Source organism: Erithacus rubecula (assembly GCF_903797595.1).
Source record: "Erithacus rubecula genome assembly, chromosome: 1".
Lineage (NCBI taxonomy): Eukaryota > Metazoa > Chordata > Aves > Passeriformes > Muscicapidae > Erithacus > Erithacus rubecula.
This window is the reverse complement of record NC_136658.1, coordinates 81,850,614-81,863,079: the sequence shown is the minus strand read 5'-3', so window position 1 is coordinate 81,863,079 and position 12,466 is coordinate 81,850,614. Positions and strand designations below refer to the sequence as shown.

General features: G+C 34.5%; 1 protein-coding gene across 1 annotated transcript in view; it reads left to right on the top strand.

Annotated features, from left to right (window-relative positions):
• The window catches only part of VWA3B (von Willebrand factor A domain containing 3B), a 54,784-nt gene that overhangs the window by 27,922 nt on the left and 14,396 nt on the right, over positions 1-12,466 (top strand). The window contains exons 11-20 of the mRNA XM_079316986.1: positions 604-758; positions 2,491-2,629; positions 3,327-3,458; positions 6,478-6,576; positions 7,560-7,742; positions 9,133-9,260; positions 10,346-10,452; positions 11,119-11,256; positions 12,074-12,110; positions 12,232-12,388. Of these exons, the coding sequence (XP_079173112.1) occupies positions 604-758; positions 2,491-2,629; positions 3,327-3,458; positions 6,478-6,576; positions 7,560-7,742; positions 9,133-9,260; positions 10,346-10,452; positions 11,119-11,256; positions 12,074-12,110; positions 12,232-12,388 (1,275 nt within the window). The remainder of the gene's footprint in view (positions 1-603; positions 759-2,490; positions 2,630-3,326; positions 3,459-6,477; positions 6,577-7,559; positions 7,743-9,132; positions 9,261-10,345; positions 10,453-11,118; positions 11,257-12,073; positions 12,111-12,231; positions 12,389-12,466) is intronic.

Below are 12,466 nucleotides of genomic sequence, written 5' to 3'. Positions count from 1 at the left end.
TATTGTTAATGTTCTCTCATGTTCTGAGTTGTTTGCTTTCTTTTAAAGCTTGAAAAGTTGTTTGATAGATAAATTTATCATATGGTGTGATAGGCGTTGTTTTATAGTTTTCGTTAAAATCAGATTATTCGTTATTGAGACATAGAAGAAGAATGTCTCAAAGAGCTTTTTGAGAATAACTACTTTAAGGACTCCTTGATGGTTCACACAAAATGTAAAAGGAAGAATCAGGTCTGGCTTAAGCACTACCTTGGTTTTCTTTGTATTTCTGTAGGGTGGGGCAAAGATTTCTTGTTATCTTTGGAGGATATGTTAGTCTCAGCTGCTGCAGTGTCTTCCAGTTCCTTAAGAAAATTTGGATTAATTTGTCTTCTATTTTTTTTTCTCAAGCTTTACCATTGCACTGTTTGGTAAGCTTCTGTTTGTTACTAGCTGCAAGAACAAAATCAATTTCTATTGAATCTTTCTAGGAGCAAATTCTGTGACCACCATATCCCATGTTCATGTGTGACAAGCATGTACCTTTGAAGTTTGTTCCCCAAATATGAAAGACATTGCAAAATAATATGTTTTCCACATGAAATGTGCTTTTCTTTGCTATAGGAGACAAAGAGGAAGGTAATTCATGCAAGATACTGTGACAAGTTTGTACGTACCCTCTGGAAAGATGGATCTGTAGTTCATGTGTATGTTACTACAGAGAAGTATAAGCAGTATGAAGAGAAAATGAGGACAGCTCTCAGACAAGTGGAAGGAAGGTTTGTGTTCTTTCACATAAAATCAGTTTGATCACTTTGCATGAGCGTTGAAAAGTTTGACATTTACTGTCACAATAAGTTGAAGTGGTTGGTAAACTGACAGCAGCAGTACTAAGCCAGAAGTCTATTTAAAATCAGAATCTTGTATGTTGGATTTCTTAATAGCCATAGAAGAAAACTTATGAAGGTTTTGAACTTTTGTTCTCCTGAAACACAGGTGTGAAAGTCAGGCTGCACATTTTTGAATTACTGCTAAAAGTACCGAAAAGTATTGGGACTACAAGGTGCCAGATAACTTCAAGAATCATCAATGAATCTTAGTAAACATTCTTCCTATGTACCTAGGATCCCTTTTGACACCAAGAAGTACAGCTTGGCTCATGCCTGTACTGATAGTTGTTATCTGCCCTTTTTGCAATTTTGTGTTGAAGACAAGTTTGAACAGTCTAGATCAGAGTCAGGGTGTGAGCTATTAAGTAATGCACACAAACAGAAGTTCACTGCTCAAACTAGCTGCCTAATTTACATTTCTGCAGCCATATGGACACTTGGGTTTTGTATGACATCTACATGATAATAGGCAGTCTAAGGAAAACATAGTAGAACAGAAAAAATAAATGTTGCCCTCTGGTTTGTATATTAGGACAGCAAGATGCCTCACTAAAAAGGGGATGTGAACTTTCATTTATTGGCGAATTTTTCTTTTTGTTGCTCCTTTCCTATCAAAAATATAACAGCCTGATTATATTTAGCAAGGTCAAACAGAATTTTGTTATTCCTTCAAGTTCATCTTACTGTATTTAGGATAACATTTACATGCTGTCAAGGGAAAAATTGAGATAAGCAGTTTTGGTTAGTATGTATTTTTGAAACCTAAGTCAAGATTAAGGGCTTGCTGTTTTGAATGTTTCATCTAAATGTTAAAAAGTCTTGGTAGACCTCATCAAACACTTTGGGTGAAATAAATAATGACAAAATAGCTACCAGTAGCTACTGTAGCAGTATCCTTACATTTCCATTATGTACTTTTTTCTGAAACCTTTTGTGGAGATGGATATTTTTCCCAGGGCTATGATGTTCCATGTGTTAAATGTCTCTGTTTCAGTGTAGATGAGTATTTTATGACTCTCAAGGGAAATCAGATTTGGACTTGTTGCAGTCATTACTGAGGAAATGTTCTTGTGCAGAGCAGTATGTATGAATGTATTTAACTGGCAGGCACACTACAGTCCTGTTTAAAATGTAAATCTAACTCTCTATTTAAGGTTCAAGATCCACAAACCATTGAAGCATCTGTGTTATATTAAGTTCTTTGGAGAAGAGGTACTCAAGTGGTTTCCTGAGAAGGGAGGCATAGTAGAATAGGCTTAAATGATTTACTGAGATGAGTCTGCAAAACAGATACAGAGGCCATAGTTATAGTTCATTCCACATTGGATTTCCCAGCCCAAACTCCCTGCTAACTGACTTAATAAAGGTGCTGTATTGCTTTGTCTTTTTTTTTTTTTTTGTCTGTCTTCAGATTTCTATTGAAATAAAACTAAAAATGTCTTGTGATCTTGTGTAGGGACAGAAGGCTGATTCATAAAGGGCTTCTGACAATAGTTACTAACAGGTGTTAAGGGAAAGAGAATGAGAAGTACAGCAGTGACAAGATCTTACCTTTCAATTCTGATACACAGGGCTCCAAAGATGTTACAAGAATAGGTTTTGATCTTTTTTCCTTCCCCAGAATTAAGTGGCTTCAACAAGGAAGCACAGGGCTTTTTGGGAATGTGCTTGAAGATGATATCTATATTCTTATTGATACATCCCAGTCCATGAACAACAAGCTGCCACTAGTGAAGGAAAAAATATTTCAGCTGATGCAGGTATGATAAAGGGATGACTCTGAAGGCTGAGGAGCATTTTAGAGTAAACTGATATTTTCAGGATGGTTGTTACTGTACTTTTTATTTTTTAAAAGTTTTTTAAAAACAGCAACTTCATAAAAATATTTAGATTTTTCTTCATGTACTCATTTTTTAGTTAAGAATTTATATTTTCCCTCATCTATGCAACTATTTGAAAAAAACTAGAGAAAATATTAAAAATTAAAAAGGCTTAAGTAGTTCTTTCCCTCAAGCCACCTCCCTTCAAAAAAAACAAAAGAAACAAACAAAGCAAACAAAACAAAACAAAACAAACTACAAAAAATCCCAAACTAAAAACAAACTATGCAATGAAATACCTCTTGGCATTTTCATTTTTACTTTTAAGCAGTGTCATCCAATTCCATTGGCTTGTGATTTGCAATGTGTGTTCTAGATTGACTTTTATACTTCTACAATAGAGAGTGTAGAACATTTTGAACTTTTTGCATCTTGGAGTGACTCAGAACTTTGCAAAGGGACTGGCAAAGTGCAGGAGTACCTCAAAAGCTGTGAGTACTGGGAGACACACCTATGACAGGATTTTTCTTGTCTTAGAAATCTACAATGGTGCCACCTAAACTTGTGTAAATATTTAGGAGACATGATTAACTCTTTCTTTTAATAGCAGCTAAAATTCAGATGCTGTCTCTTGCAGGAACAACTGAGGCACAAGAAGAGATTTAACTTTGTGAAATTTAGTGCCCAAGCAGTGGCATGGCAAGAGAAACTTGCTGAAGTTAATGAGGAAAATTTGCAAGATGCTTGGCTTTGGATAAAAGGGCTTGAGGTAATATGGCAGCTAATTATTACAAAGGGTGCGAGTTCAAAGTTGAGTGTGTTTCTCCACTTTCTGTATGACTGGGGTGATTTTGCATAGATGAGTATTTGGCTTGAATAAGCTGACAATATAGATGATGAATAAAATTAAGTAGATCTGAATACTATATGTTTGTCAGGTATAATTATCTTTAACAATGGATCTGTAAATAAAATCATATTAATTCAACTTACAGCCTTGGTAGCCACAATGTGAGCATTTGCCAATTTGAATTCCATGGGAATCATGTCATTGCTCAGACCCTGTGTTTAAATTTGTCATTCTTGCTGCAGGGCTGCTGCATGGATGAGAGATGTTGCTGGCTAACTCACAGCTCAGAGGTGGTGCAGGAGACCAAAGCCAGAAAACTGGAGAACCATTTCTAGTTCCTTTTGATGGATAGAGAGCTAACTTTAGGTGCCATGGAAACATGAGAACATACTCAGATCAAACTTCTATCTATTCAGTATTCTTTCTCTGACAGTGCCCAAAATCTGAGTGTTTTTCCCTGAAACAAAGCAGAACTCCTTGTAGTCAGTCACAGCTATCCACCAAATTGTAATTATCAGCTTTAGGACCCCTTAATATGCAAAATATGGACAACAATGAACACAGGACTAAAAATCAGTCATGCAAGGGTATAGATACATCCCACATTGTATTTTCTAGAACAAACTCACATGTTCATGTAATAAAACTCCTCAGCATTATGACAGCTTTCCCTCAAATTTAATACAAAATTCATGGGGATGAGGGAATTGGGTAACCTACATAATACCTCTGCAACTACAAAGCAAGATCAATAACTTGGTATTCTCAGAAAACACCAACAGTCCAATACACAGAGAAGAGGAAGTATTAGTGTGCCTCTCTGAGTATCTGAACACTTTTAGCTGAGATTCTTTAGCATTATTTTGCTGCCCTTCTTGAGGCTTGAAAACTTGTCGCTGTTTAAGTAATGTATGTTGTACAGCATCATGCAAGATCAATAATACTTTGAACTACCATATTTTGATCTGGTATATGCATTAGTGAATGGCCTTTCCAATCATCCATAAAAGTTTGAATTTTTGATAATAAATTTCATTCAAAGTTCAGATCTAGATGGCTAAAATGGAATAGAAAGGTACAAGAACAGTGTTTTCTTTCAGGGATGATATCTGCTGCTGACCTTGTAGCCTCTTTTAAGCATTGCACACATAAGTCTGAGATCAAAAAGCTAGCTTTACAGTGAACCTGAAATGAACAGAGGGTTCCTCTGGGATATTATTCAGAGTAGATCCTCTGATCCCATTTTATGCTGTTTGGTCCTAAGATTATGAATAAGTAAGCTGAGCTATAAACAGTAACTAACTGCTCTTTAAAAAATCTTATAACATTTAAAATTCTGGTGGTAGTACTGTCATATAGTTTAAATATGTCATTGTTTAAACACTGATAAAACTGGTGTTTATTTGTAACAGTAGCAACTGAGAAACCTAAAATTAACAGCTTTTACCATAAGATACAGGGTTATTTTCTGCACATCGTTGCATTCACCCTATGTTCCCATGATGTGAAAAGATGTGAAAAAAGCTGTTATGTTTTAAATCAGTTTGGCCAATTTACACATGATAATGAGCGATGTGTCTAAAACTTTTTAATTACTGAATCCTCAGGAGTGTTAGATAAATTTAACAGCTTAGGCTGGTTATTTCTTATGAGTGGGTACTGGTAAGGATTGCTTGTGAGTTAGAAGATAATTAAGTAGATGAGCTATTGTGTTGCCTGGCCCATCCACTCTTATGTAGCCAGAGTAACTCTCAGGATGTACCTTCTATTCCATTTCACCTGATTTCCTATGTCCTTTTTAATAGAATGGATTGCTGATGGGAAGAACTGGAAGAAATTTTAACATAGTTCATAGGTCTGAAGGAAGAATGCTATATCTTAGCATATTTTTGCATGTATGAGTCAATGTTAGATATTTGCATTTATCTTTTGTAAAGCATTATATACATGGATCCTGAATCTCTGCTTACACCACTGCAATCTTCACTGCCCTCCAGAGCAGTACTCAGATGTTATACAAGCATAAAATAGACTCTTATATTTTTTTTGAGGTTTTGCTTTGTTTCCATTAAAAGATTAAGACTTGATAAAATAGTTTTTCATACTGTTTTTCATACATCTTACATGTACCTTTAGTTTGGAAGGTTTTGTACACAATGTTCAAAAGGTGGACAGTTGAAGACATAAAATGTAGGGCTTAGGTTCCTAAGCCATGAAATGTGTTTCACTGAATGTAGTGTAAAGAGAAGAAAGACAGATCATAATCACTAAGTATGTGAATGACATAGGAAAGGTACTAGTATTACTCCAGTGAAAATTTTTAGTGAGCAAAGCAGTATTTTGCTTGGCATGTTTTGTTAGCTATATTTTGTTAGCTATAGCTAACCTTCCTGTGCTAAAATATAAATTATACTTACATTAATGTGTGAAGGGGTAGATGGGAGAGAATCTGGAAAAATATGTTTGGAAAACCAAGAACTCCTTTACCAGTTTTGGAGAAATAAAATTGTGCAACTCTTCTGAACAATTTTTGAACTCTTTGGTTAAGTAAAATATATGTTTCAAGGGAGTGTGATGAGTTAGCAGCAGATGCATCAGTGGTAAAAATGAAGAGAATGCATCTTTTGTCTTACATCTTCCTGTCTGTTTACAGTCTCTTAGTGATTGCTTTTTCTTGTACAACTCAGATTGCTGCTACCAGCATTTTGCTTCTGTGTGTTTGCATAAGCACTGAATACCAATCTGATATCAGTTTATGTTACTTTGACACTTGCTTAGTTTTTGTTAGCTACATAACAAATGTTTTCACCATTTTTAGTCATTTTGCTTCTGTATTATCCCTTGAATCAGTACACTGTCATTATGAATTTAAGAACAAAGGCAAAGAACTATTAGTATTTATAGCTGTTTCTTTGCTTTTTTCTCTTTGGTTTCTTAGGCTGGAAGTTCCACAAATACACTCAAAGCTCTCCAGATTGCTCTTGCTGATACTGACACTCAGGCTATTTATCTCTTGACTGATGGGAGACCTGACCAGGTATTTCAAAATGAGAAAACAGAAAATGCAGAAAAGAGGTGTCAGCTGTTGGAATTATGAGATGAATGTCATGCCTGCAGTGCTGAATCTTGTAGAGTCTCTTGGATGTTTATTGGTGTTTTTTCACAGTTTCTCTAGCTAAGAGCATAAATTAATATTTCACCAAAGAGTAATTTGGCTTCATGTACACTTACTAATATTTGTATTTTAAATACTTTTAAGTTCAAAATTACTGAATAAGTAATTTATTTTTACCTTGTTAATAATGTCTTTTATGCCTTTTTAACAGTTGAAGAAAAGAAATTACTGATATTGCCTTTAACTATTAAAGTTCAACCAATACAACAATTATATTACAATGATTGTTTCACTTTCAAGATTTTTGAGTATTTTGAAAAACTGAAATGTTATCCAAATATAGAGAACAGAGTCAATAATTTTTTTTATGAGATCCTTCATCAATTTTGGCAATGGTAGATCTATGTTTTTATCTAATTTTTATTTCTTTATGGGAGGAGGAAACTAACTTTCCTATTTTTTTGACCTCTACTTTGTTTCCTGGTATTGAATCAACATTTCTTTGAACTAATTTAGTTTTTTAGAAAGATCCACACTTGTATACTTCCAAAAATATTTTTATATATATATCCAGTGATACTAAACACTAGTGTAGTAGTTTAATTTCCTAAACATAAGTAATTTCCTTTTAAAACTTCAGAAACAAAGAGTACTGATTATATTACAATTTATATCAAATGCCTTAATGCATTTATCAGTCTTTCAAAATCAGTTTTAAATTAGCTCATTTAGGTGATTTCTAATTGAAATGGCAATCTATATAACATAGACATAATATATAATATCTTATCTATATCCATCTCTGAGCAATGGAATGACTGTTTAGATTTTTGCAAGTTCTCCATGTTTTAATAAATATGTTTCTAGATGTCACAATTTTAACATAAGGGTTTTTTAATTTTCAGCCTCCCCATATAATTTTGGCTGAAATCCAACTTCACTGTAAAATTCCCATCCATACTGTATCCTTCAACTGTGATGATATAGAAGCCAATAAATTTTTGTATGAACTATCTACTAAAACAGAGGGACGGTTTCATTATTACAACATTTACTGGAGTGATCCTGATACTACAGAATTTCTTATTGTGAGTATCTGAAAATAAATATATTTGCTGCTTCATGCTATTTTGAACAGCCACATGACTTACATTATTGTGATTTCATATTACAATAGATTACTAAAAAAGAGAAGGCTAATCCTAGTTAGATTTGATGTGATATAAGGCAATGATTATGATTATTTTGCTTGTGAAATTTTTCTAGACCACAACAAAAAAAGCTAAATATAATGCAAAGTAGATTTATAGTGCTGTTGTTGCAAATACGTTCTCCCTCTCCTGGTGCCCTCCCACTTGCAAACTAAAACCTAAAAGTACATGTAGACCAAATCAGCTCTGGAAGAAACACATGATCTCTGCTGTTTCAGAAATAAGTTACTGTTTAAAATTAAAATATGGTTTGCATCCTATTAATAAATAAGACAATGCAGAGCTGAATTTGAATGATAATGATTCTATGGATTTTGTTACAAGTTTGTTCTACAGTAGCTGCTTGGGAGAGATCTGTAAGGAGTAAAATGTCCAGAATAGCAGTCATCTATCAAGTGTGACCATGCAGCTCAACAATCCCCAACAGGAAATTCCTGAATAGATTAACAGAAACACATGTTTGAAATGTATTCTTGCTTTTAATTAAAATTACCAATCAGTGAATTGGTTGCATAGATTTCAGAAATGGTGGTAGCTGCACCATGAGAACAAGCAGTAACAAGATAGTACAGTACTGGGAAATTTGAACTTTTTAGATACCAATTAGAAGGAAGATGCAAAATAATCCAGCTCTTGAAAAATGTCAGAGTACTGGGGAATTTCAGTGATTCTGCTCATGTGGACTGTGTGACACTGCTCATATTGGAAAAATGAGGGCCAGAGTCTGTGTTGTACTGCTCCAGATTTGGAGATGGGAGCCTGTGTCCCTGTGGGAGCTGTAAAGGGAACATCATTGGAATTTCCTTCCTGTTTCCTCCTCTATCCTAAACGATTCCTAGTCAGTTCCAGTGTTTGCTTGAAGAGTATGTTTGTTGCTTCCCTGGGCCTGGGATAGTATGTGATACAGTTGAGATCTGTAGAATGACAGGCTGTCCCTTTGAATTACGTTATCTTGTATTGTATCTTATTTATTTCTGTACTTATTTTCTTGCTTGAGATGAGTGGAGCTAGTGACCTTATTACCTTATTCAGAAATGCAGCTGTTCATATCTCAGGGGGTAACTGGCTAGTTAGGCAATGCTTGCCATTTTCCTAGAAAGGAAGAATAATCTGAAAGGCTATAATGCCAAACACAAGAGCCTACCTGAAAAAGTATACAAAATTTGGAAGCTAAGTCAGTTCCTGTCACAACATGCATCATTTCCGTTCAGAAATGAAACATATTTTGGAGTAACTGTACTAAAATATTTGATTTTCTTTTTGTTAGAATAAAGACATACATCTTTTGAAAAGAGAAATTGATCAAGGAGAGAAGGATCTAGAGAAAGCGAAGACCTTTCTTGAGAAAAGTCTGATGATGAACTCTTATAATAAAGAAAATTATCCTGAGAATAAGTATGTCTTCATTCTGTTATTATGTTAATAATAGATGGGAACTATCTCTTACATTTCTCCTTTTTAAAAGAAGAGTTGTTGCTTTCTTACTCTTGAGGTTTTTTTAACAGCCAAGGTAATGGAAAGGAAAAATCTAGAAAAATTTACTAAAGCTGCAATGCCTGAAACAAAATTAATGCAAATATACCAATAGTCTCACATATTATGAATAATTAAAGCAAAGAGGGGAAATTATTTTTTTGCCTCCAACACATGGAAAAATTGGTCACTCTGACCTAGAGAATTCATGAAAAATTATTGTCATCTAAGTAGAGATGGCTTGATACCTCATGACTAAATGGCCACTCATTGGGATATGCTGATTAAAACATAAATTGTGTACAAGTATACTTGTGTATTTATTTGTGCAGTGATAATAAAAATGTTAAAAATACATTAAAAGGAATCAGATTTTTAAGACACAAATCTATTTAAAAGTGCAAAGGGATGAAAATAAAGTAAAAATTATTAAAAGTGGACAGTGACATGTTATGATTTCATGTGTGAAAGGGCAGGTAGGATATCCAGTATGAAAAAATTTCAAGTGTTTATTTCAGAATTTGCATATTTTATTTTTTATTAATGCTGGGACATAGATATATATGTGTGTGTATATATGTGCAGATATATGTATGTAGCAGATATTTTCATTGCTGATGCTAACAACTTCTCCCTGGGATTTGAAGTAGCTATTACAGAACATTCTGTTTTTACTAAAAGTATATGAGGGTGTTACCTTCAAAGTAATTAACATCTTTTAAATAGACTAAGAAATTGCATTTAAATAATTAAAAAACCTAAGAATATTTTAACCTCCTTTGAACTCCCCTTTGAAATGCATATTGGTATAACAAAAAATATTCTGTACTGTTCAAAGCATTTGAAATCAGTGTTTAAATTGCCAGAAAACTTTAGCTTAGCATTTTTTAAGCTGGTGTTATATATTTGCAGTCATTTCTTCTTGTCACTTACAAACTGTAATCACAAGCAGACACACACTATGTCCCTATATCCAAACACATGTAAGAGCTGAGTAATTCTCTTAGGAGTAGGCCATGCTGTGCTTCAGAAGAACCATCAGTGCCATCACATGAGCAAACTGGGCAAAGCACTGCTGCCAGTCCAGTCCAAAGAAAGAAGGCATTATATGCAGGTAAGACTCAAATGAACTGTAATTGTCAGCAGAATTCATTCACTAACTTGAAATTATTCTGTTGCAAATAGCAAAAATCATCCCTCGCTTTGGGAACAAATTAAGTGTTTGCTGATTTAAGTAATCATTATTTTGAAAATTTAAACTTCTTTTCATCTCTACTTTTCAGCCATCCTACTCATTTGACCCAACCAGACAAATAAATGTCTGCTCATTCGTGCTTTGTCACAGGCCCTGCCATGAAAATGTATTTTAGTGCAATGTTATGAAAGCTCTGTAAACAGTTTTTTAACAGTAGATATTAAACCCTAACTCTTTTTATTCTAAGTAAGTACCTAATTGGCAAGAATGAAGAGATTATCTATATTGTACCAATTACAGCATTACTTACACTAATGATTTCCTTTACTACACCCATAATACTACATTTCTCCTGGAAGTGTCCTTTGTATGCAGTCTGAAACTAAATTTACCCAGCTGAAGTAAAATAAACCCTAATCTTTAGGGAAAATACAAAGTACAACTTAGTGCTGAAGTAGTTTTCTGTTTGAGGTATTGTATAGGCAGTACCTTAGATACTGAATACCAAAGAGGAACTCAAAAATCCCAGGCATGTATTTGAGCAGTAAATTAGCTCTTCCTTTCTTTCCCTTTCAACAACTACAGATCAGACAAAGACAAGTCTGCTGAGAATCCTGAGCCATGGTGTGAAAGCTAGGGAAGAAAGCCCAGATGAAGGAGTGTCTCCAGAGGAAAAGGGTTTTTCTGTCAAGAAGGGTGTGAAAAGTACAACAGTTTTCAAAGGCAAGTTGACAGAATGAGCTCCAAGTTGGGCAGATGATAAAGTTTCTCCCTGATGGTGACTCCTTTGAGGCAAAACTGTGCAGAGCTGCAGTACAAAGGACTGAAACTCAGCAGAGATGCAGAGTTGGACATGAAGTTGGGTATTGTGACAGTGATCTTATAGCTGTGGCCAGATTCCTGCCAGTTCCCAAACTAGAAGTTTACAGTTGGGTTTTTAGTGGGGCTTAGAAATACATCCAGGTAGTATTAATTTCTTTCAATAATTAGTCCAACTCAGAACTTTATGATACATCCTCTAAGTCATTCTAAAACCTTACCTATGACAGTTCAAGGTGTTTGACTTTTTTACATTTCAGCATTTTGTGTTTAGTTTTTTATATATCTTTTATAGAGATTTTCATGGTGGTGTACCTTGAATTAGCTATCCCCTGGCCACCTCATTAGTGGTAGTACTTGGTATCACATTTTGACTGGGAAATAAGCTGGTTAATCTTTTGTCCTGGTCAAAAATAAATAAACTGAAAGAAATTCCAGTTTAAAAACCAGAATTGCCTTTTTGTGTTATGAATTTCCTGGCTGGCTGATTAGGGCTCCTGAGGCATATGGTAACACTGTTAGTATTGATCAAGCACAATGAAGGTGAGGAAAGGTAATTCTCACTGATTAACTAGCAATTGAAATGTTGTATAGTCCTTGTGCATGATGCTGCTTGTATGCTCAAATAAAAAAATTGGTGCTATTATATGGCAACTCATTTAGTCATACTTTGGTGTGCAAAAAATCTCTGAGATAACAAAATGCAAATGTTTTCTCTTAGATCTGAAAATGCAGAATGTGAAAAGGGCATCTAAAAGGTATGTGTGTGCATACATAAATGCATAACAGAACTTATAGTTTACATATTTTCTTCACTCATTTCAGACCTTTCAAATGTATTTCTACCTTGTGCTACATCTCACAGTCTCTCTTTTCTAGCTCTCTAGATATCTCTTCAGCTCTTTGGTTAAAGACCCATGGCTTGGCTGCTAGGCGACTCACCATCTTGGATGCCTTAGCTCCTACAACTGTCCCTCACAGTACAAAAGACATCCCAGTTCTGGACAAGCATGTAGTTTCTAAAGTATTTGATAAGGTAAAAATTCTGTGTTGTTTGAAAGATAGAACAAAACTTGATTGTGTTTTCTAAAGGATTTTTAAAATTAATATCTAT